At 38.9% G+C, this 25373-nt stretch overlaps 3 protein-coding genes across 9 annotated transcripts in view; 2 read left to right on the forward strand and 1 right to left on the reverse strand.

Annotated features, from left to right (window-relative positions):
* The window catches only part of LOC120424407 (signal peptide peptidase-like 3), a 92464-nt gene that overhangs the window by 31058 nt on the left and 36033 nt on the right, over positions 1-25373 (reverse strand). The window lies entirely within an intron of this gene.
* Positions 11963-13559, forward strand: LOC120424410 (fatty acid hydroxylase domain-containing protein 2-like). Its single transcript, XM_052710914.1, has 3 exons — positions 11963-12213; positions 12279-12975; positions 13041-13559. Exons 1-3 carry the CDS (start codon positions 12099-12101, stop codon positions 13183-13185), a joined length of 957 nt encoding a protein of 318 aa, XP_052566874.1. The 5' UTR covers positions 11963-12098; the 3' UTR covers positions 13186-13559.
* On the forward strand, positions 17983-24508 carry LOC120424409 (fatty acid hydroxylase domain-containing protein 2-like). Of its 4 annotated transcripts, XM_039588516.2 has the most exons (4): positions 18007-18292; positions 21780-21955; positions 22010-22464; positions 22526-22762. In XM_039588516.2, the coding sequence occupies exons 1-4, from the start codon at positions 18211-18213 to the stop codon at positions 22668-22670; spliced, it is 858 nt and encodes a 285-aa protein (XP_039444450.1). In that variant the 5' UTR covers positions 18007-18210; the 3' UTR covers positions 22671-22762. The 4 variants fall into 4 exon arrangements, with proteins under 4 accessions (XP_039444449.1, XP_039444448.1, XP_039444450.1 ...); XM_039588515.2 differs by lacking the exons at positions 21780-21955; positions 22010-22464; positions 22526-22762 and adding exons at positions 23133-23763; positions 23824-24508 and having other exon boundaries at positions 17983-18292; XM_039588514.2 differs by having other exon boundaries at positions 17986-18292; positions 21780-22464.

The following is a 25373-nucleotide window of genomic DNA, read 5'->3' on the forward strand; positions in this document are numbered from 1 at the left end:
ATGTGATACTTTGTCGGAGACGCAGCCGATTTAGCGGTCCCATCACTCAAGTATCGGACTAGCATTCCCATCCCCTTACCCGTGTCTTACCACTGGTCGTGGCCGGCGTCGGTATTGATCAGCACGATAGGGACCTTTGCGAAGGGGATTGGTTCCTACTTTTCATCTGTGGTCCACGGAGCAATGTTTGGGGGTCCTGGTCAATAACGAAGTAGCAGCTACACACCATGTTTTGCATGGGCATGAGCATGAGCATGAGAGATCACCCATGGTTGCCCCTCCGTTGCTGAACAGAACCGTAATATCCTTTCAGCCCTACTGATCATAGGCTTCGACGATCAAATGGTGTTTCCCTTATCAACAGCATGTATGAATGCGCCGAAAAGATAAAACACCATGATTGCTAAAGCTAGATCAATTGCGAATAGGTAACAGTCATTGGCCACCAACGGCGCCCGCCATGTCAGTTTGTAGACCTCGATTTTAAGGGACGGGAATGTTAGTTAGCGCAGGTTGCTACTAGGGCAGCTGATTTACTCTGTGCTTACACCCCACGAGCGCCAGGAACCTGAAAAGTTGTTAGTAGGATAGGGTATTTGGTCAGGATTCATCATAGAAGATGATGATGCGACCCAAAATCAAAGTGTTTTTGAAAGGTATAAGGTATTATTCTCAAGGCAAGCAATCGGATGCTGCGGATGAGACATTTCCCGTTTATCTGTTGTTAAATTTTGAATGAAGTTGTTTTATCTTAGACAGCCGGCTGTGGAAAGATAAAACCAAAACGATATGTAATTAAAGGGTAAAATATTAACCTCAGTATGTTAATTTGGAGCGGTTTACATACTTGATTATTAAATTAAACGTATGACGTACGATCGGGATAGTCTGCGACGCTATAGAAATAGCGTGAATAATCACGTTGAGATAATACTTATCACCTTGCCTTACGAGCTGCGATGCTAAGGAAAAGTCTAGTCACGTGTACTAAAAATTCACACTACAAAACGAAACAAAATCTATTGATATCGCGACATCGTGGAAACAAAATTAACAAAATCAATGACCGGTCTTGAATCAAAAACGCGTCGTTGACGCAATTTCTAAAAATGAGCGAATTTTAACTGCAAAATACCCTAAATTTTACAAAAAACCGTCATGAAACGAGCTCGCCCGAAATTAACTATTCATTTCAAATGTACCGCTTTCCTGTAAAATCGCCCGCGCATCGTATCAAGAACAATAACAAAAAAAATCAAACGCGACGGCCGCGACGCAAATCGGCAGAGAGCACAGAACCGGGTGTCAAATCAGAAGACTCCATTAAATACAACGAGGTAAACAAACGAACCGACAGCGACGAAAATCAAACGCGACGGACACGACGCGAACCGACTGACCCTACGGCGATACATATTTATATTTAAAAAACATTATAAACGCGGATACACACACTCTCTCTCTCTCTCTCTCTCTCTCTCTCTCTCTCTCTCTCTCTCCCACGCGCACACACACGCACGCACACGACATGAAACGAACTCACCCGAAGATCTTTTCACAAGTGCTTGTTTCGCCATCATTCACAACATTGTGGCAAGTAAACCCTACCCTCAGACCACATTTTTGACTTAGTCAGAACTCCAACTAACGATCAACATGCTCTTCTTTTTTTAAACATCATTCATTCTCAAAAAACACTTATGTTTTCACTCAGACTATTTGATCCCGATATGTCACACACTTTTTATGTAAAATCACTACCATTTCTTTTCTGTTTTCATTCCATCTCGTAGCAGCTACACACCATGTTTTGACTCGTAAATAAATCAATCATAAACTTTGAAAAGTATTTGCAGCGGTCTTATGCCTTTTTGAAAAAAATGTGATTTTTTTTCTTAAAATACTCGATTTTTTTTCAAAGATCAATTGGGTATTAAAGTCCCCTGTAAATTTTTATGTACAACAGTAAAAAAAACCACGATTAAAAACCATTTCTGATCACTTTTTTTATCATTTTAACCCTTTCAGGCCTGATGGGTCATATATGATCCAAAAATAAAAATGTTCAAAAGTAGCCTATAATTTTCGTATGGTCATAAGAATCATTTTCCCATAATGAACTCAACAATTTTTTTTCAAAATTCAGGCTTGAAAGGGTTAATGCAAAAAAAATGAAAAGACAACATTTTTACGATGGATTGATTTAAAATTCCATTAGAAAAACCCTTTGGCGTTCGTTCAAAGGGTCATTGCACTCAGAAAAATAAGGTTTATCGCAGTGAACAAATATTTTTATTACAAATTCAAGCTTAATTTTAAGAACTTATTTCATTTGCAATCGGAAAGTACTTTTGTTATATTTTTTATCAGGTGTTTAAGCTACAAACACATTTAAGTAATTTAAAAAAAAACAGATTTTCAAAATTTGTGTCTATTTTTACCTACTACCAAATACATTTCTTCATATAATATAATTGAATTTTTAAAGTTGTTGATCCGACCTTTGGTCGCTGACACAACATGACATAATACCAGTGTTGCGATTTTGAGCGCTCATCCGCTCATGAGCGAGCATTTTTCGCTCATTCGTGAGGAGGAGCGTGACGCGAGCTAGCTCACGTTTGCTCGTGCTCGTGTTTGCTCATTTATTTTATGAGCGAAAATGCTCATTGCTCGCGCTCGCACTCATTTTTGCTCATTGAGCAAAATGAGCGGTATTTTTTTACCTGTAACGTGTAAACGATAATAACTTTTTTTTTCAGCAGAGCTTCGAGGTTGTTTTTTTTAAATGGAGGCTTGAATAGGCTAATCTTAATAATATTGGATTGTTTTTTTTTTTTATGGAGGCTTGAATCCAGGTTTTTAAGCGAAGATGGCGTTCGAATGGTGAACGCCCGAAATGTCAAAATCACGCAGTAGCACCAACAGTTTTGGAGTCAGAGTTAAGGGGTTAAGGTGTTACATTACATCTAGGAAGTACGTCTTTTATGTTAGAAAAATGCGTAATTTTACTTCTGAAAATGTGTAATTTTACCACTTTCCTGGTGTAATGCAACTTTTTCAGTCTAAATCGAGGTAAAATTATAACATTAAAGAGGTAATATTTAACCTTACAAAATTACACCATCCAAATGTACACTTTTTTAACTGTGTAGAAATAATTCGATTAATAAAAAAGGTTGATAATAGAGTGACACGTGAAAGTGAACTATTTAATAAAGCTGTTGTCTTGGTAATACGTTTAGTCATGCTTTAATTCCTGGGCACCTCATCTATCTTGTTTAGTCAATTATTTGTAAATAATTTTACATGCAATAAATGTCAAATCTGTGTCTTAGATAATTTTCACATAAAAAAAAAACGAAACTATTGGCACTACGCCCCCCCGGGCCTTGGCCTTCCTCTAACGTGGGATTTCTGCTCCAGCGCCTCTGACGAGACAGGAGAAACCGGGACCGACGTTTTACTTCACCATCCGATAGAAGCTCAGTGGATAAGGCGGGAATCGAACCCGCGTCTCATAGCATCATCGGGATCGGCAGCCGAAGCCGCTACCCCTGCGCCACGAGACCCACATTTTTTCACATCAATTATCTTATTTATATGCTGGAGTCGATCCAAATAAATAAATGAGAAATGAGCGTGCTCACAAGTAAAAACATGTTTTAATATAAAAAAAAATTGATAACCATCCTATTTACAGCTTAATTAAGACCTACAAACTCCGTTCCTTGTCAGTTTACTCTAAATTTGAAAGTGAAATAAGCTAAAAAGAGTGTCTGGGATTCTTAGCAAATTAAGACACCTTAATTGCGAGTCAGCCATTTTTCATTTATCGGGAATTTAATCAAATCTAGTTTTCTAAATTATCAAACTCTGAAAAAAATTACCAATGCAACTTTGATGAGTTCATGTCCCTTTTTCGCGATGAAATTATTTTCAAAAGTGGCAATCCAATTGGCCTGTGCCAGATTTATCAACAATACTAAAAATGTGCCTGATTTGCTGATGAGTGCTCATTGAACGCGAGCGCATGCGATGAGCATGAGCGAGCACGAGCTACCTGTTAAGTCCTCATGCTCACGAATGAGCGAGCACGGCTTCTGGCTCGCTCACTCATTCGCAACCCTGTCATAATACTTTGAGTAGCTTTCTAGATTTCGCAAGTTAGGTATTTTTTATTTTATTTTTTAATTTGAGGAGCGTTTGGTACGGCTAGTCCACGAATCCTCGCTGCGGTAAACACAACGCAGTAGGGCTGGCCGCTTTAATATTTGTAATACATTTTCAAGTGTTCTCGGATGTACTGTAATTATTAATATTGACAAGAAAAGTGCTTGACGTTTGTATTAGATTAGATAAGGTTTTTTTTTTTTTATTCTTTTTTTTATTCGAATGAATCTTTGACCATAAAATCCCTATTTTAACAATTTTGCATAATTAGTTTCTTCCAAATTAGTCTCCATACAATTTCGCGGGCTGAATGGGTGTCGCGGGCTGAAAGTTGTAGGTGGTATTAGGACTTTTCGAATAAAACAGAAGCATGAAAAAAAAAAACATTTTTTGACATTTTATCCCTAATAGTTGAGTTCCCAAAAACACGTAGGTATCTTTTAATTTTCGTTTTTATGTGTTGAAGGCTGTAGGTTGCAGGAGACTAAATAACATATTTTCCACTGTAGAGCAGTTCTCTACAGAATCGGTATTTTTTCTTTAATATTAATTTTTGTATTTTTGAAACTTTTTTGGTGCCTTCGGTATGCCCAAAGAAGCCATTTTGCATCATTAGTTTGTCCATATAATTTTCCATACAAATTTGGCAGCTGTCCATACAAAATATATGTGAAAATTCAAAAATCCGTATCTTTTGAAGGATTTTTTTGATCGATTTGGTGTCTTGGGCAAAGTTTTAGGTATGGATAGGGACTACACTGGAAAAAAATGATACACGGTAAAAAAAATTTGGTGATTTTTTATTTAACTTTTTGTCAATAAAACTGATTTGCAAAAAACACTATTTTTAATTCTTTTTTATTTTTTGATATGTTTTAGAGGACATTAAATGCCAACTTTTCAGAAATTTCCAGAATGGGCAAAAAATCTTTGACCGAGTTATATTTTTTCTAATCTATACATTTTTTTTTCAAAAAATCGAAATATTGGTCGCAAAAAAATTTCAATTTCTTTTTGATGTAAAGTTGAATTTGCAATCAAAAAGTGCTTTAGTGAAATTTTGATAAAGTGCACCGTTTTCAAGTTATAGCCCATAAAATGGCATTTTTCAAAATAGACTTTGTTGATACGACCCTTATTTGCTGAGATATTGCCATGCAAAGGTTTAAAAACAAGAAAATTGATGTTTTCTAAGTCTCACCCAAACAACCCACCATTTTCTAATGTCGATATCTCAGCAACTAATGATTCGATTTACAATGTCTTGATTTAATATTGTGAAAATATTTTTTTCGAAAAGATCGGAAAATTTCACGAATGTTTCATATTTTATTCAAGAACTGCGACTTTTTTGAAAAAAGTTACAGAAAAATGGCTATAACTTGAAAACGGTGCACTTAAGGGACCATCCACAAACCACGTGGACACTTTTTCGCGAATCTCAACCCCCCCCCCCATCGTGGACAATTGTCCATACAAAAAAAAACTTTTTTATATGGAGCGTGGACAATCGCCATACGCCCCCCCCCCCCCCCCCCTAAAGTGTCCACGTGGTTTATGGATGGTCCCTAATCAAAATTTCACTAAAGTACTTTTTGATTGCAAATTCAACTTTACATCAAAAAAATGAAATTGAAAATTTTTTGCGACCAATATTTCGATTTTTTGAAAAAAAATTTATTGATTCAAAAAATCATAACTCGGTCAAAGATTTTTTGCCCATTCTGGAAATTTTGAAAAGCTGGCATTTTATGTCCTCAAAAACATATCAAAAAATAAAAAAAAAAAAAATAGTGTTTTTTTGCAAATCAAGTTTTAGTGACAAAAAGTTAAATCAAAAATCACCAAAAAAAAAATTTTACCGTGCATCATTTTATTTCAGTGTAGTCCATATCCATACCTACAACTTTGCCGAAGACACCAAATCGATCAAAAAAATCCTTTAAAAGATACAGATTTTTGAATTTTCACATATCATTTTTGTAAGGACAGCTGCCAATTTTGTATGGAAAATTATATGGACAAACTAATGATGCAAACTGGCTTCTTTGGTCATACCGAAGGCACCAAAAAAGTTTCAGTCAGATTAAAAAATACAGAAAAAATCGAATGACCGAAATCTCAGAGAATTGCTCTATAGTGGAAAATCATGTTCCAAAAACAAAAAAAAAATCATTTTTAAAAACCGAATCTAATTTTCAATCGAAAAGCACCATGACCTTTGAGTATTTTTTTTTTCGATTTTTTTTTGCATTTTCAAAATACTTCATGAGGGACCATCCATAAACCACGTGGACACTTTAGGGGGGATTGTCCACTAGTCATACAAAAGTTTTTTTTTTGTATAAACAAATGTCAACGACAGGGGGGGGGGTAACAGATGACCAAAAAAGTGTCTACGTGGTTTATGGATGGTCCCTGAAAAAAATCATCTCCGAAAAAACTGCTGAGAAAATTTCCTACAAACTGTCATTTTCAACTGACGATATCTCATTTTTCAGTGTTATAAATTGAACGTGTGTAAAATTTATATTCAACTTTGACTTTTTCAAATTTATACCTGCAGTTTTTTTTTAAAAAAAAGGTCCAATAAACTTTTTTTGGCGTTCTGAGTGCCCTTGGAGGCCCTTGGAGGCCCGAGAGGAATCACAAATCCGCATAAATAATTTCAAGATTGTTCAGGTGTAAACCGAAAACGTGATCAAAAATTAAAGTGAAAGAATAAAGCGTCTAACTGCTTATTTAATTGTCGGTGTACAGGACGCCGCACTGTTTTAACATTTTCTGGCGTACATTAAATTTTGCAGCCCAAAACCAGTAATTGAATTGGAAAATTAAAATTCTTTTTCAAATTTTCTTTTCTTGATTTGTGTGCACCTACGTCGAAGACCAAGATTGTTTACTTTTTGCTCTTTGGTCTGACAGTCTTGGTCTGACAGATTTGGTCTGACAGCTTTATCATGGATTTTGGTCTGGTTTAGGCGAGGGATAGGACACAGCACCTTCCTGCCCTAAACCAAGGCGGTTTCAAAAACACACAAAAAGCCAAAATTGAAAATTGTGGTAAAAAAAACTCTGCATATGGTTTGTTTTTGTTGTGTTGAAAACAATCATTGGATAATGTCGAACAGTGTTAAATGACTTGATGGACGTCTGTTCAAAATCCCGATGCGAAAATTAGCTCATTACGACAAAATAGGTACGCTTTTTAACCTTTTCAACATCAACCTTGCATAATTGGTTAAACTTACCGCGTTTGATCATCTGCATGACTGCATCGAGGAAGAATATTTCAACTCGAAACCAAACAAAAAAGAACCAATCAACACGTGTAAACTATTCAATTATAGGTCCTACGCGGAACAAACCCAACTCCGCCGGTAGGCCGGCCACCAACTCGATGCGTGATTATGGTCTTGTTTGCCATTTACTTGACCGACCACGTTTTCAGCGGGAGACCCTTTGCGCTTTGCTGCGGGTTAATTGTCTTTTTGACGGTCAGTTAGTTTTGAGGACGGGGTGGCCGGTCATCAAATGCACGCCAAGTAGCACAGTTTGGGTCATCTTAAAACGCTCGGAAGGAAGAAGCATCATGTTTCAAATTGGTTTAATGGGACACAATTAAAGCCGGGAACGGAAGTGTCACCCTCTTGGTCTTAAAAGGTCAATGTTTGTTGTTTTAGATCAATCTTTAAATCTTGTGAAATACATCTCTTTTTTTTTTTTGATAAATCAAAGTCTATCCCAGCATGATCGCCGTTTGTAAACGAGCTCACTCGACATGGTTTGCCACTTCCGTTTGTATGTGTGAGCTACTGTAAGTGTGCTCTGTTTGCGTGCCACCCCCCACACGTCACGCTACTCTATTGTCAAGCTCATTGCCAATGCACAGACGTCAAACAGTGCTGCGAGAGCTCATAAGACCATATAAGTTTTGCACTTCTGGTCGATGCTCATCGGGTTGTGACGCTGATTTTTGTGCAGACTTTAATCACAGTCATTATCATCGCCGTCGACAACATTTTACCATTCACCACCAACACCAGTGTAGACTGTAAAAGAGTCGTGACTGATACTTTTTCAATTTCAATTATTTTATGTAAGGGTAAACGACTGTAGTGCAGGCTGAATTCGAGTTGACTTCGATCAGCGTGCATTGTGACAGTTATGTAAACAAAGACTTTGACGGCTCGACGTCGGGCGGTTTGGTCGGAATGAAGTTACATGCCGCACCCCTTGCAGCTGGTTAATAATGCATGCTGCAGTAACCGAATTCGGCCGGCCAAAGTTTTGACGTGATGTGTTCAAGTTTATGAGCCTCGTCGTGACGTACGAATCCTCGATCGTGGGCGGTGCCGCGTCAGGGGTGTTGGTGCTGGTGGAAGTGTGAATGCATAACCATGTTCAATTATTCATTGTGTACCGTGTGCGTGTGTGTACGGCACGCATTCGTTTACATGTTGACGACCTGGTTTTGAGGCTTTTGGGTCTTGTCAAACTGCGTTGGAGTTGGAAACCATGCAGCTAATAATATTTTTTCAAAGTTATTATTGTTTCTTTTAAAAAACAGATTGTAATTTGCGATTCCGAATTTACTAATAAGGTTTTACGCCGACTCGATTTTTAGGTTAGAGATTTGACAGCTTGCGTGCACTGTTTACATTTTTTTTGCACGTATGTCTAAATGAAAATGTGTGTGCGTGTGCGATCGTGACGTCACGCTGTAGAATAATTGACAGCTGAGCAACTCTCCACGAAATCGAGTCGGTTTTAAAACCCCGCAACTTTTGAGCCACAGAGAAACATGGTCAAAAAATCTGCCGCCGAGTTTTGATTTTTTGAAAAAATAGTGATTTTTGGAAAAAAAATCGAAATTTTATGCAAGAACAAATTTGACGTAATTTGCTATAATTGTCTAAGAGACATTGAAGATTGGACCTCGGGTTGCTTAGATACAGCCGCTTTAAGAAGTTTGTGAGTTTTTTTTCGTGTACCTATTTTTTTACAATAGTCCTCAACAATACCTACAACTTTGCACCAAATTGATCAGAAAATTCACTCAAAAGTTACAGCTGTTTGAATATGTACGTCCCATTTTTGTATGGACGGCTGCCAAATTGTATGGAGACTTGTATGGGTGAACCAAAATAGCTTTTTTGGTCAAAGTTTGAGCCAAATCAAAAAATAAAAATAAAATCCATTTCCGTTTTTGGTAGAGAATTGCTCAGCTGTCAAAAGCTCGAAACCACGTGCTCGGAAAGCGTAGAACAATTGGGTTAAAATGTCAACATTATTTTGACAGCTGATTTTGAAGTTTTAGTACGTACATTAGCGGACATTTTAAGAAGCGTTTCACATTTCAAAATAAATGCTGAAAAGTTCTACTTTTCAGCACTTGTTTCGAAAAGTAACACCTTTCAACATTTTTTTGATTTAAACGATTTATTGACAAAATATATGAAAATTAGACTTAAAATTTCACTCAATGGGTGTTTTTCGAAATTGCAAAAAATGTTGTATGGAACTCGTTGCAAAACTTGATTTTTTCAGCACTCTTCGTATTTATCCAACTTGGTGAACCTCGTTGGATAAATGTACGACTCGTGCTGAAAAAATCCTCTTTTTGCAACTTGTTGCATAAACTACTATTAAACGTCCACATGGAAACCCAAAATATGACCAAAAATCGATTTTGCGACACTTTGGGTCTATTCTGAGGGCAGATTCAGATTCAGCGGGCAAAATTACATGGAAAAACATATATTTGGACAATTTTTAAAATTCGTTAGGGTGGTCCCATAAGGTTTTCCCTTTGAAAATTAGCCTTTTCAAATGAAGATATCTCGAGTTTAAAGAAAAACACCCCTGGGATTTTTTCAGCGTTAGTTGTGCTGGTTCTTCTCTTTCAAATGCAACCTAGTGCTTAAAATTGCCCCTTTCCATTTGCAAAAACTCTTCTGAAGACACCAAAGCTCCAAAATTTTACCATTTTTCGGAAAATCCGTTTTCCTCTTAATTTTGCGATCTGGACCACTGTGCATTGTAAAGAGCATACAATTTTCAAAATGTGGATTTTTATCAGAAAAGACTATTTAAAAAATATTGCGATTAAATCACTACTTTTAATGTCCAAATTTTGTTTTTTGTGTGATCTTGACAAAAGACATGATAGTGAAAATTTAAAGTTAATTTCAGTGCGATTAATTGATCTATTTGGATAAGCATAACATATCTCCAATTGATTACTTACGGTACATAGATTGCAATTACACGTAATGCTAATCAGTAATAAAACAGCCACCACTAGCAGCACTGTCTACATTTTCCATCAAACTGGCAACACGGCTAAGGTTCGGTTTTCAACATTTTCACACTGATAGATTCTTAACCAATCTTGAGTATTAACACCTTTTATCACTTGAAAATTAGAAACAAAATTTGAAAAACATACTTGAAAGCTAGTTCAAACCCTGTCTTCTTCGTAAAACTTCAAAAACATGTATCACAACAATCGAACTCAAGTTCGATGACGAGCATGCGGTCTCGCCGATCTACAACAAAGCAGTGTGTAATGAAGGAAGGTCTCGCATACGTGCAATCATCAGCTGTTATGGTGCCTGTTTTGGGTAGTTTTTTTTTTATTCCGCTTCAAGTTGTTTTGTTTGATAAAAGGAGTAGATTCGAGATGGGGTTGGTGGGTCTATATTTGATCATCGATTATTCCAAAAAAAAATAAAAAATTATCTTTGAGACTTTTCAAGTCAAAAAAGATACTTGTCAGAACTCGGGTACATAAGCCCGAATGGTAGACAGTTAGTCCCAATTTAGGAGCATTTACACTTTTTACAGCACTTATGTTACGGTTACGTGCAGCTGACCGACGTGGGTCGAATTAAACAGTATTGTATTGGGAAAGGACTTTCACTTTCTGCCTTAAACGGACACACTCATGGAAATTTAACCGGTGTAGCATGTTTTGGACCTTTTTGGTCACTTTTCGATACAAGTTACTTTCAAGATTTTTTTTTTTCAATTGAGTTGATATAAATACCTTTCGAATGTGAAGCTGGTCATAACTTAAGGATTACCTAAAAAGAGAAGGAAATATGTGTTAAAAGAAAATTCTGAGATTCAAATTATGTTTTATGAATGAGCTTTTGTTGAAAAGTGTTTAAAATAGTTTTATTTTTATTTTTTTGAACCTCTTGGACCTCTGGCCTCGTATCAGATTCGAAATATGCTGATACCGGCCAAACGGGCCAACGGGGTAGCGTGCCAGTGCCAGACCATCAATCCTCAGGTGTGAGTTCGAATCCCACCAAATTCAAGTTGTTTTAGGGCAATTTTCTATTTCCAATTCGATCGGGATTTGTTCCCTGAACCACGCCTGAACCATGCTTGTGAGGCTGGAAATATAAGCCACGTAGCCGGTTATTAATTTTATTTATTAACCCTCAAAGTCCCAAACAAACCAACGGGAAGAAAAGAAATCTAGCAAAACATTGTAAATGGGCCAAAGTGAGTTTGCAAATGTAGAATGATCCTGCTCATGTCAGCGGATGTTTACATTCGGAGTTAGCAGGATACACAATTTGTTTGAAAATTTAATTCGGTCCGTTTACATTGTTTTGCTTGAAATGGTTTTACCGAAGGTGAAAGAATCACCAAGTGTGACGAAGGCCAAAATAACAACCAGATATTGGGTCAAAATGCAACGACTACAAAGGCATTACAAAAAATGGAAAGTAAGACTAGCCAAAAACACAGCAAGAAATGGTCCAATTGATTAAACCATAACCCGTGTCGGAAAGGAAGTACTGGTGAAACTCTCCACGTTCCTAAAACTTGAAGTCAGTCGTTTTTCGGTGAATGGTTGGTGTGCACAGCGGTGAGTTTTCCGTGACCAAGAAGGTGATCATTCGGTTATGTGTTCGTTATCGGAAAATTCGAGCAATATTACGTGCATTCCGGAACTCCGCAACGGAAGTGGTTTGGAAGTGTTTTTGCAGCAGAAATGGAACGATTTTCTGGACGTTGCTGGTGAGTACCTTGCGGGGCTTTATGCGACTCCAATGTTCGGTGTCAACTGTCAAACTACACCACAGGTGACGATCCGGCCAACCTGCACGTCTGGGGTATGCTGGCCTGTGTATACTCCCAGTACTGGTTAATTGGTGGTCTGTATGTGTTCATGGATGTTCGCGGATGGCCCAGGTTCCTGCGCAAGTACAAAACGCAACCCGGTGTCAACGAACCGATCTCGTGGGCGGATCTTCAGCGGGTAAGTTGCCGTTTGAAGTTTGAACGCATGTCTCCGTACTATACAAGGATCATTTTCATCATCCAGATCCTAAAGACTGTGCTGATCAACCAGGCCCTGTTGACGGTACCTATGGCGTACTTTGGGTTCCACCTGGCAGGTAAACATACCCTTCCGGATGTCCGAGCCCTCCCACGGCTAACCACAATCATCCGAGACCTCATAATCTGTCTGGTCCTCTGGGAAGCCACCAACTACTGCACCCACCGAGTCCTTCACCACCGTCTCATCTACCGGTTCGTCCACAAGCGGCACCACGAGTTCACGGCCCCGATCGCTTGGGTCGCCAGCTACGTTCACCCCGTGGAACACATCGTCAGCGATACGATTCCGGCCTCCATCGGACCGGCCCTGCTCAACTGTCACCTGGTGACGGCGGTGCTGTGGTTCAGCTGGCTCGTGCACCACTCGTTGATCACCCACTCCGGCTATCATCTGCCGCTGCTCAAGAGTCCGGAAGCGCACGACTATCACCACTTGAAGTGAGTTGGCGGGGCAGGGCGTCCGAAAGATTAACGTAATTAACGAGGAAATTTCTTCGTTTCAGATTTACCCAGTGCTACAGTCCACTTGGGGTGATGGATTGGTTGTTTGGGACTGATGATAGGTTCCGGCAGAGCAAGCACGCGAAACGGGATCGAAGGTTGTTTGGGACCAAGTCGGCGAGGGAGTTGGTGCCGGACAAGGATTAGGGTCGCTTGGAAATCAAAGAGTGTTTATTAACCAAAGTGACCAATGTGCAGTGTAATATTGTTGCAAATACAGTTAAAAAAGACTTAAATTACTAAAGCATGATCGTTGATATCTGATATTGCAGATTGTCGAGGAAAACATAAAGTAAAAGTATAGGTAGGGGAACAGCATCTAATTCCAGCGTGCCTCTAATGTTGGCAGGTCAGAACTTTGACATTTAATTAAAGCTAATTAAAAGCGTTTTCAACTGAACTCGAGTGATAAATAGCTCAATAAAAAGTGAGCAAGCAAGTTTCTACCAAAAGTTTTGCAAAATTAGTTGTTTAAATAGTGAAAATCGGCAAATTGGATGGAGTTAGGAGCGAGTGCTTAACCTGCCAAACATACGAGAATTTCCCCTAATTAAATATATTAAACAGTGAAACAAAAAATCAATTTATTCAATCAATTTTGTGTACTTTAGTAGTACACGGCCTCAAAGAGAAAGTAAATATCACTGAAGTGATCATAACTTGAGACAGGATGTCAGTCCTTTTATCTAGACTTGTTTGAAATATTTTCCGAATTCCTAACCAACAATAAGTCGGATGATGAATCCGGACATAGTGTTCTTGCAGAACATCTTCAAGAAATAACATATTACTTAAGTGATCACAACCTGAAACAGGGTTTGCAGATCTTCAAAATTTTAGACTCATTAAAAAGGTCTCCAACATGCCTATTCAACGGTGTAACATAATGGTATTCGAGATGACCTCCGGTCATTTATCTAACATCCAAAAATATGCAAAACAAATGTTTATGCCTTACTTTTAAACTGCTTGCCTCATCTTTAAAAAGTGCAATTGCCATGTATGAGGTCCTAAACAAAATCTAATGTAATCGGTTTAGTTTCAATACGTTAAGCCAGTGCTGAGAAAACTGAGCAACCTAAACAAACTAATCTTTTTTTTTGTTTTTAGACGCATCCTAACTCTCCAAGCAACATTTCAGGCTTTATCTTAGCTGTTACAACCACTATAAAACCTATCAGCCAAAACTCCGATAAACCCCTCTTGAAACCCAAAAGGACCTTCGCAAAAGGTTGTCACGGCCTATTTATAAAACCCACATAGGATTTCAAGGCTTTATAACTGAATCCTAACAACCTCCTCAAAGCCTTGATAAAACATTTGTCAAAACCTACACACCAATTTCTCATTACTGAATTCAGTTAAATTTACTGAAATCTGCACTAATGAAATTTTCGGTAAATGAAAATTTGCTGAAATTTTAGCAAACTTTGACAGCTCCATACAAATTTTAACTGATGTTCAGCGAAAAACTAACTGATGATTTCAGTAGTGCAGTTTTCAGTTAATATTAACTGAAAACGAACATCAGAATTTGCTGAGTATAGTCAGGAGTGATTGAAAGATGGCATTCATACGTCTTCAAACGTCTTATGCCAAATAGGTTTTATTCATGGCAAAAAAAGAAGTCGTCGTCTTGCCAAATGATATGGTGATTGTTTTTTGCAAAAATGGGCGATGATTTTGTTGTTGTCCTTTTCTGTACATGGACTTTGGTCGAGGGACAAAAAGAAATAAATGGCTTGAATAAATTTCAATATAATAGAGAATTTGCAGCAAAGCTAAAATACACATGCCGCCACCTATGAACAAATAGCGTAAACCTATGATTTTTTGAAAAAATGTGTTTTTTCCTTCATAGAGAATTTGCAGCAAAGCTAAAATACACATGCCGCCACCAATGAACAAATAGCGTAAACCTATGATTTTTTGAAAAAATGTGTTTTTTCCTTCATAATCAACATTTTTATAAAACTTATGCCGGATTCGGATGAGAAAAATTATTTCCAACAATTTGGTGTACATTTTTCCAATATTTGTTTGATTTTTCTATGAGAAAACTGTAAATTAAGAAAAAGATAGTAATTTGGACTATTTAGCAAGAAAGTCTGTCAAAAATTAATACAAATTGTTGAATATACGTTAACCCATCTGTTATCAACTATATAACTGTTTATTTCATTGATATATACGGGGAAACTATTTTTTTCGTGTTCCAAATCATGTTTTTTAAAGAAAAAGGTCACAATTTTTTGCGCGCCCAAAAATTGATGTTCATTATTTTAAAGCAAAAATTTTTCTCGTCTTTTGCAACCAGTTTCATTATGATTGATGCAGGGAATCATGAGAAATAAGCGATTTTGTTTTTCAATCCAGCAGAAAGGAATGCGATTTTTGGCATGTAACCTCATTTTGGCGCCACCTACATTTGAAACACAGTCGCGCTGCAAAACCTCAATAATCTTTTCGGTTGATTTAAATACTTAAATTGAGTCGGGACCGTGGTGTAGGGTTAAGCGTGATTGCCTCTCACCCAGTCGGCCTGGGTTCGATCCCAGAAGGTCCCGGTGGCAAATTTTGAGACGAGATTTGTCTGATCACGCCTTCCGTCGGACGGGAAGTAAATGTTGGCCCCGGACTAACCTAAAAAGGTTAGGTCGTTAGCTCAGTCCAGGTGTAGGAGTCGTCTCCCTGGGTCCTGTCCTGGTGGAGTCGCTGGTAGGCAGTTGGACTCACAATCCAAAGGTCGTCAGTTCGAATCCCGGGGTGGATGGAAGCTAAGGTGTAAAAAGAGGTTTGCAATTGCCTCAACAATCAAGCCTTCGGACACCTAGTTTCGAGTAGGAATCTCGCAATCGAGAACGCCAAGGCAATGCTGTAGAGCGAATAATTTGATTTTTTGATTTTGAACGTTTAATAGTTAGTGTATGTTAGTGTGTGTAATTTGACTTTAACTACAGTATATCTTATAACAAACATTGAATTAATAATAAACAAATATTTTTGTTTTCACTGTGCGCAGTTTGCACGCGTTATCAATCTCAATCACCCAAGATGGCGGCCTTTAGCATCCTCCTGATCCAGCTGCAGCTTTGTTGACAAACAAACGGAGCACGCGGTCGCATGTTGGCGGCATCGAGCCAGAATTAGGGGTGATCATTTGATTAAAAATGAAAGTTATTTCATAGAATTTGTTATGGGTTAAGTATGTTGTTTTTTGTGTGGGGGTGATGGGAATTATTTGTGAAGGTTGTAGTTTTTGGGGTTGTTTTTAATTTTGGGTATGAATGGTTGGAGTGTTTTTGGGGTTAGGGGGGATTGAATTGGGGGTTAAAAGTGGAGTTAATAGTAAGGGGAATTGTTAAGGGTGTTGTGGGAATGATTTGAATGAGAGAAAGTTTTAATATTGTAATAATAGTAGAAGCATGTGTGTAGGAGTATTATGATGTATTTTTTAGTTTTGGTTTGTTATTAGGGTGGGGTAGTTGGATTTAGGGTTGGGATTTTGTGTGTTTTTTGTGTTTTGAGTGGGGGGGGAGGGTTAATGGGGGGGTTGGTTTTGGAAGGTAATTTGATTATTAGGGGAATGTTAGAGTAATGGTGAAAGGTTGTATAGTTAGAGTTATTGTTTTGAAAGGAGAGAGTGTGTGGTTGGGATATGTATGGGGATGTAATTGGGGATTTTAGTATGTGGGGAAGGAGGGGTATGTAGGGTTGGGGATGATGTATTTGGGATGAATTTTATTTATTGGTTTTGGTTGTTTAAGATTTTTGTTTTTTTAGGCGATATAGGTTTGTTGTACTACTCGTATGAGACATTTATGCGAGCAGAAGTAGTTCAGAGAAGAATATTTTTTTGGGTCCTAAAATTATGCTTAAATGATGGAGTTATTGTTTATAATGGTATATACATATCTTTTTCTGCATTAAAATAAAAAAAAAATAAAAACACACAGAAATAGTTTTAAAAGGTGATTTTTTTTATGCCGTTGTACATACAAATTCACATTGTGCTCTAGGACCCTATTGCCACTACCGTACATTCGTCTGCTAAGCGAAGGGTAAGAATCACATTGTGTGACAAAAAGTAAATCAGTAACCAGTAAATAACATTGATTAAAATGCAACGTCAAACAAAGAGTCAAAAAAAAAAACGGTAATCTATCCAAAAATGATATGGTCCAATTGGTTCATAATTAATTAATGAAACTACAGGCTATTAGAAAGGATTTGCCGGTCAAACTTTGCTCTATCCAAAATGTTGGAGTCAGTCGTTTTTGAGCGGATGGAAGGTGAGCAGCAGTGAGAACCAATTCGAGAACATTTCGGGCGCGAGTGATGCGTCTGATTACTGAAAATTGGTGTAACATTACATCCTTAAACTGCAGAAGTTACGTGCTTTTCCCCTCGGAATATTTGTCACCGTAAATGTTCAAAAAGTCACTCTTAAAGCGATTAACTTGGCAGCTTTGTTAATTCAAATGCCAGGGATATTGATACCTTATCAAGAAATTATCACATTGAACCGAAGTCCAGTGCAGATTTTTGTTTCCGAGCGGCGTCATAAATCGCTCAACGAAAACATTCAGTCGGTCGCATCGAACACTGCTTTTTAAATTCTAATCACGACTGCTTTACATACGCGCGATGCAAACTCACACAGCAGCAAAATTATATTGGTCGCAATTGTTAACCCTCAACCGATCACGATAGTGTCAACTGACTTTTTTTTTGTTAAAACAAGTTTTTTCCTCGAGTTACCACCTTGAGTATTGTTGAGTACGAAGAGTTGACTCACAAATCATTAACTTGATCACATGATCGTCAGCGAAGTTGCGAGATCAACACCGCGTTGAAGTTCATCAGAGAAGGGCTCCCCGTGTCGAATTAAGGTAGACCCTTCCCCGAAGTCGACACTTAATTCCGCTTAAGGTGAGGGCAGTGCACGGTTAACACAGTCGTGAAAAAACAACAACATTACAATCTTATCTCTCCGCTTACTGACTGACCAACTGAACACACTGGTTGGTATTATTGCGCGCGCGAGTGAATTCGGGGTACAACCATTCGGTCACCGGGAAACCTTCTGGCAGTTGAATTTCGGCGCCGATCGGAATACACGAGCTCGAGTTCGAGTCCGGGTGTGCGACACAATTAGCGTTAATTACAGCGATGGAGCTGCTGAACGTGTCCAGCAGTAACGCGTTGGACGGATTCCTGCAGCGGAAATGGGACGCCTTCCTGGATGTTGTGGGTAAGTGTCGTGTGGTACTTCCGGAATCCGGGTTACTCCCAGTGACAATTTGAGACTGACCTTGAAGTGGTGATCCATGATCTTCTAACGACTATTTAAGTGTTGTCGGCGGGTTTGTTGTGGTTGTTGGTTGTGTTTCTGTGTGTGTGTACAAGTAATTAAATTTGTGTGCTATGAAACTGCAAGCATATGATGCCTATTTGCAGACCGGCAAAGGAGGAAGCATTTGAGATGTGGGGCCGTACCAGTTCGCTACCCTGAGAGAATGATTTTTGGTCAAACTTCTCTTGCTGCTTTTGATACATCCAAAACAAACCATTTGATATGCAATGGTATGCTGATTGTCAGCAGTTCTGGATTTCAATGTAACTCTAACGTTTGTCATTGTACTGTATGTCGTAAACGTTTGACGACATCACCGATACAGCTTCACTGGAGTGATCATCTCCTCTCTATTTCGCGAAACATCGGTGAAACGATAGTTTCATGAATGAACATTCGCTAGCGATTTTGATCCAACCAATATAACTACTTAGTGAGTGTTATTTTTCAATGATTGTAAATAATTTTTAAACAGTTTATGATTCTAGTCAAACTTGAGTGGATTATCGCCTTTTTTATTATTAAATGCATATTTATCAATGATTCATCACGAATGAATCCGCCATCTTGAATTTAAAATTCACAAAATCACTTTAGAGCACTTTTGAGTTTATATACGAGCACCGACCAGCAAAATGTCTGCGTAGGATCAACTCGAGGGGAAGCATGAAGTTTGGGGTCCCCAAAAACAAGAAGGCTTTCTAGCCCAGTGAAAAAAAAATATAATTTACCCAAAAACGACGAACTTCTTGTCATAGAATCCTGAGGCAAACAATTATCGAGCTCGAGCTGTCACAGTCCTGCGAAGTCCTGACATATTGGGCGGTCAGTCAAAAAAAAAAAAAAAAAAACCAGCTGGGAGTCGCCAGACAAAAAACTTTAGCTAGAAAAATATAGCAATTCTGATGCAAACAAACCCCCAGTGAGTATGTAAACATACTTTGAATGTGTTGGTAAATTTCAGACTAGAACTAGTGCACTCTGATTTTTCAAAAATATTAACCCTCTACTGCCCATTTTTCCCAAGTTCAGGAGGTCATTTTGAGCAACTTTTGTTCTACGAAAACTTTACTTCTCTTGTTTTATGTTTTTTTTTGTTCATTTTTAGTATTTTAATTGGCATTTATCTTGTTTAGTTTATGTTTGTTTTTAGTAGTATTTAGCCAATTCTACACCCACCTATCATTACATTTTGCTTAGCCTATCTAATTTTTCATGTTTTTAACGTCACTTTATAATTTTTTGCTTGTGTCATAAAATGGCACCATTATCATTTAAATTGTAGAAAAAGGCGTAGAGGCATAGTTTGGGACACTAGAAAAATTACTGCATACTTTTTTTTACTTAAAATATAGGAAATGTTATTAAAAAACACAGCTAAAGTTGACCCTTGAAAAAATACATTTTTTTGGCAAAGTCACACAAGTAAAACTTCCAACCCATAAATTTTCTAAAATTTTAGGAATTCTTCTTTCCAATGATTTTAAAGATCAAAAATTGGTTGAAAAAAGGATTTTTGGCGATTTTTTAAATCGAAGCCCGTCTAAAGGCGGGGTTGGGTTGTAGAGGGTTAAGACTGGGCCAAATGGTTTTTCTCAAAAGCTTGTATAGAGTTATCTACGTTCGCATGTATTGCGTGTACGTACACGAAAAAAAGTGAGGTTAAATTTTGTACCGACCAGCAAATCAAATGGTGTGCTAGTGTGCGTGAGAGCGGGCTTAGATAACTCTATGGAGAATTAGTGCTGTTCACATCTCCCACATATTGCATGCAATTTTTGCTTGTATGCAACAGCGACGAACCGCCTTAATTCTTCATAACAATTTTGGAGAAAAACCATTCGGCCCTGCAAAGATAATTTTTGAAAAAATCAAGGTGAACGTGTTTCTTGGGACCCCAAAGTCCATGCATCCCCTCGAGTTGAGCTGCGAGTCATATTTCTCTTTTTTGTAGATCAGTGCAATCATTGAGTATTTTGAAAGTTTTTTTTTCAAATTTATTCTCAAAAAACTTTGTCAGATAAACTTAATGCCTTAAAATTAGAACTTAATGCCATAAAATTGAAATATTCAAGTTACACAGTAAAGGATGATTTGTTTTGATCCCCACTCTTTGTATTTAAGGTCATCCGGAGCGTTTCGTACGGTATGTCCACGCATCCTTCCTTCCCTGTACAATCTGTGAAATGTGATCCATTCTCAGAATCCTCTCTGCGGTAAACACAACGCAGTAGGGCTGGCCGCTTTAATGTTTGAGTTACATTTTCGGGTGTTCTCGGATGTACTGCAATTCAAGCAAAGCTTGCTTACGTTAGTGGATGTTTACATTAGGAACGAGCAGAACAGACTCTTTGTGTACATTTCGGCTTTTCCCCTTTTACATTGTTTTACTTGAATTATTAATATTGACAAGAAAAGTGCTTGAGGCGTAAGCTAATCAAAAAACTTTCCATGCTTTCATCGGATTGGCTGCGTTTGTGTTAGATTACATTAGGGGATGATCGCATGGAATCTGAAGCAACCTTCGAAAAGGGCGGATAAGCATTTTGACAACTGGAATTATTTGGCAAATTCCGAGACAACAGGTAACTTTTTCATAAAACTCGAAGTGTAAAATAATAGCTGGCCTCCCCAGCTACTATTTACCACTGTGTGTTTTATTAAATAATTACTTTTTGTCTCGGAATTTGCAAAACAGGTCCAGCTGTCAAAATGCTTATGCTCTCTTTTCAAAAGGGTTTTAAGGTCAACAACTGAAATGCAATTTTCGAAAACTCAATAAATATGAAAAATAAAATAAAATATATTCAAAAAAATGTTATAGATGGTGCTTTTCACTTATAAAACTAATTAAAATATTTTCAATGCATAGGTAGTCCAAACTATCGCAACACTACAGTCCATTTTCATTCCACTGTCTCCATTTGTCCGCTGGCTGGAATTTGTTTATCCAAAAGACTTTGAAAACGAAAGAAAGTAAACTACGTTCTGACGTCGTCGAGCTCCGCGGGTGTAACGACCCCCTTGGCGAAGCTACACTACGACTAGAAAAACAAAATGCAAAATTCAAATTCCGTTCCAAGATCTGTTTCCAAAAAAACTTGCAAAACGCACGGTGACGCTGCAAAAAGTGCCGACTCATTTCCATTAAGTTGGCCACCGTGATGATGATGATGATGATCAGCGAAGGGGGTTGATCTTGACCGAATTGCCAATCGCGATGTATTCCGGTTACAGATCTGATGGCGTGTAGACTTCAGACGACTGTGATTAACCTTATCAACGGGGTCGCTTGTTTGGGTGTGGCTTTGTGGTGTGTGTTACGGTGAAGAAATGCTTGTGGACACCCAGAACTAACCAACGCGTTGCTTTGGTCGACCCGCAGGTGACGATCCGGCCAACCTGCACGTCTGGGGTCAGCTGATCTACGCGTACACCCACTACTGGCTGATGGGGGCACTGTTCGTGCTGATGGACATTACGGGACGGCCTCGCTTTCTGCGCAAGTACAAAACGCAACCCGGCGTCAACGAGCCGATCACGTGGGCGGATTTGAAGAAGGTGAGTCCTTTCACTACCCATGATAGGTCAATCGCTCAATATTTCTTGTTTAAGGTCATCAAAACCGTCCTGTTCAATCAGTTCGTGATCGGAGTCCCGTTGACCTACATCGGCTACCACACCTCGATGAAGCACAACATTCCGGACGTCCGAACGCTCCCCCCAGTAGTCACGATCGTCCGGGACATCCTGGTTTGCATCCTGCTGTGGGAGGTCGGCTTCTACTACAGCCACCGGCTGCTTCACCACAAGCTCCTGTACAAGATCGTCCACAAGAAGCACCACGAGTTTACGGCACCGATCTCGTGGGCCGCCATCTACGCCCACCCGATCGAGCACATCTTCAGCAACATGATCCCGCCGATGCTGGGCGTGGCCGTGATGCGGTGTCACATCGTCACTTCTGCGCTGTGGTTCAACTACGTCATCCAGGACACGCTGACGGCGCACTCGGGCTACCATCTGCCGTTTCTGATGAGTTCGGAGGCGCACGATTATCATCACTTGAAGTGAGAGTTGAAGAAAATCTAACCTCAAATTCAGATGATCTAAACCTTTCTTTAATTTTAGGTTCAACCAGTGTTACGGAACGTTTGGGCTGCTGGATTGGTTGCACGGAACGGACGTGCAGTACCGGAAAACGAAGTACTTTCAGCGGGATCGAAGGCTGCTGGGAACCAAGTCGGCGAGGGAGCTGGTTCCGGATAAGGATTGAGTGATTGCTAATTAAAAAGACAAAAAAAAGTTGTTTAGATGTGTAAGGTTATTGCGAAAATGAGGTTTTAATAAATAATCTTGTCATTTTGATTATTTTTTTTTTCTTCAAAAATTTGGCCTTTTAAGTCGAAGGGCAAACCGTGTAACAGGCCATGTTTTGATAGATCTAGACAAAATCGCCCCTCCTAAACCCGAATATCCCAGTCAGCTAGCGGGATTCTTTAAGGCGACCGAGGTATTCAATATGGCGGCCAATTTTGCGATTTAGGACTCGAGCCTTTCAAAATTATCTCAAAATTGTCAAAATTACGTTTGGGACGGACTTGCTTCAAGCCGTAGCATACACATCTTGTTTCCTATAGTTTCGCTGCAGATTAGCGGGTATTCAATTTGACACACACAAACACACAACAATACAGAACATTTACTAACCAGGAAATTCATTTTTTCAAATTCCCAGGTGACGAACAGGAATCCCTCTACATCTGGTTCCAAAATCTGTACGTGTACACCTTCTTCTGGCTATTTGGCGGCCTGTACGTGCTCATGGACATCACAGGTTGGCCCAAGTTCGCGCGCCGGTACAAGAACCAGCCGGGCATGAACGAACCCATCACGTGGTCCGACATCCGCAAGATCGTCCGAGTGGTGCTGGTGAACCAGTTTCTCGTAGGGTTACCCCTGTCCTACACGCTGTTCCACCTGTTTCCCCGGGACGGTTATCCGGACGTCCGGGTGCTACCGTCTCCGCTGGTGGTAATTCGTGACGTGTTCATCAACGGGGTCTGCTGGGAGATTGGCTTCTACTACAGTCACCGATTGCTGCACCACAAGAGCCTGTACAAGCTGATCCACAAACAGCACCACGAGTTCACGGCTCCGGTAGCTTGGGCAGCGCTGTATGCTCATCCGGTGGAGCACATCTTTAGCAACATGATCCCACCGCTGATTGGGATTGGCATCATGAAGTGCCACATTGTGACGACCATGGTGTGGTTCACACTCGTCATCTCAAACACCTGCACGACCCACTCCGGCTATCATCTGCCCTTTGTGGGGAGTTCGGAGCGGCACGATTACCACCATCTGAAGTAAGTCAGCATTAGTTCTTACTAACCCCCTTAATTCCAACTTAAATCCGTTTAACCCAGATTCAACCAGTGCTACGGAGGCCGAGGACTGCTCGACTGGCTGCACGGAACCGACGACCAGTACCGCAAGTCCAAGCAGTACCAGCGGGACCGCCGCCTTTGGAGTCTGCAGTCCGCCCGGGAGCTTATCCCCGACGAGAAGCGCCACTAAAGAAGGCTTTGGCGCTTCGATAAATTCAATTTGTTCGCGTTATTGCTGTCTATAATGCTGAAATAAAAGAAGACGACCAAGACGAAGAGAATGTGTGTTCAGAAGGGCAGGTCACAACCTGTTAAGCCAATAAGTTCAAGTACATCCATTATGTTCTACGCGGATTATCTGTGCCGCCTTGCCTAACGGCCTATAGGCAACGACCAAGTTAGGGAGAGTGGGACACAGATAAACTTTGCTGCTCTAAAGCTCTCTGCACCCACCAACAAAACGATTGTTTCGAGAGGGTTTATTTTAGGCTGTTTGTGAAAGGAACAAAAAAAAACAAAGCGAATGATAAACCAAATACAGCAAGCCTAATCAGATGGAATCAAAGTTCAATAAACAAACAAAGTGTGAAGCAGGGGTAGCAAAAAGAAAAAAAAAACTGGTGATAAACCTTTAATCTATTTAAATTTAATTTATGACTGAAAATGTAAGGAACTTGTTGCATTTTACGATGGTGGGGAAATAAAGCAAGGTCATGTTTTTGTATCTTTTGATTCCTTCAATAGCCGTTTATCAAAGTGATCTTTTTTGACAGGAGTGGTGGTGTGGTTTTGCTGTTGGCAAATGACAAACCAGTGAAAATGATAAATATTATGATCAGATTACAATACGAACTTCATGATTTTTGAGATAATTGTGAACATTCTTAAATTAAGGGTGCACAGTAAACAAGGAAATTGTTATCTTCTTATTACAAAATTGTCAAACTTACTTATTTTGTAGAAAGTACTTTACTGCCGCTCTAATCGTGTCCGTCCCATATGTAAAAACAGAGCAATTCTCTGAGATTTCGGTCATTCGATTTTTTTTGTATTTTTTAATCCGGCTGAAACTTTTTTGGTGCCTTCGGTATGCCCAAAGAAGCTATTTTGCATCATTGGTTTGTCCATATAATTTTCCATACAAATTTTGCAGCTGTCCATACAAAAATGATATGTAAAAATTCAAAAATCTGTATCTTTTGATGGAATTTTTTGATCGAGTTGGTGTCTTCGACAAAGTTGTCGGTATGGATATGGACTACACTGAAAAAAATGATACACGGTAAAAAAATTTGGTGATTTTTTATTTAACTTTTTGTCACTAAAACTTGATTTGCAAAAAAACACTATTTTTATTTTTTTTTTGTTTTTTATATGTTTTAGAGGACATAAAATGCCATCTTTTCAGAAATTTCCAGAATGGGCAAAAAATCTTTGACCGAGTTATGATTTTTTGAATCAATACAGATTTTTTCAAAAAATCGAAATATCGGTCGCAAAAATTTTTCAACTTCATTTTTCGATGTAAAATTGAATTTGCAATCAAAAAGTACTTAAGTGAATTTTTGATAAAGTGCACCGTTTTCAAG

The sequence above is a fragment of the Culex pipiens genome, chromosome 3, assembly GCF_016801865.2.
Source record: "Culex pipiens pallens isolate TS chromosome 3, TS_CPP_V2, whole genome shotgun sequence".
Classification (NCBI taxonomy): domain Eukaryota; kingdom Metazoa; phylum Arthropoda; class Insecta; order Diptera; family Culicidae; genus Culex; species Culex pipiens.

Coding starts and splice junctions, on each gene's coding strand:
- LOC120424410 (XM_052710914.1), top strand. CDS start 12,099: ATGTGTTCGTTATCGGAAAATTCGAGCAATATTACGTGCATTCCGGAA. Junction 12,214..12,278: donor CGATTTTCTGGACGTTGCTG/GTGAGTACCTTG, acceptor ACTACACCACAG/GTGACGATCCGGCCAACCTG. Junction 12,976..13,040: donor CACGACTATCACCACTTGAA/GTGAGTTGGCGG, acceptor TCTTCGTTTCAG/ATTTACCCAGTGCTACAGTC.
- LOC120424409 (XM_039588514.2), top strand. CDS start 18,211: ATGGAGCTGCTGAACGTGTCCAGCAGTAACGCGTTGGACGGATTCCTG. Junction 18,293..21,779: donor CGCCTTCCTGGATGTTGTGG/GTAAGTGTCGTG, acceptor GTCGACCCGCAG/GTGACGATCCGGCCAACCTG. Junction 22,465..22,525: donor CACGATTATCATCACTTGAA/GTGAGAGTTGAA, acceptor CTTTAATTTTAG/GTTCAACCAGTGTTACGGAA.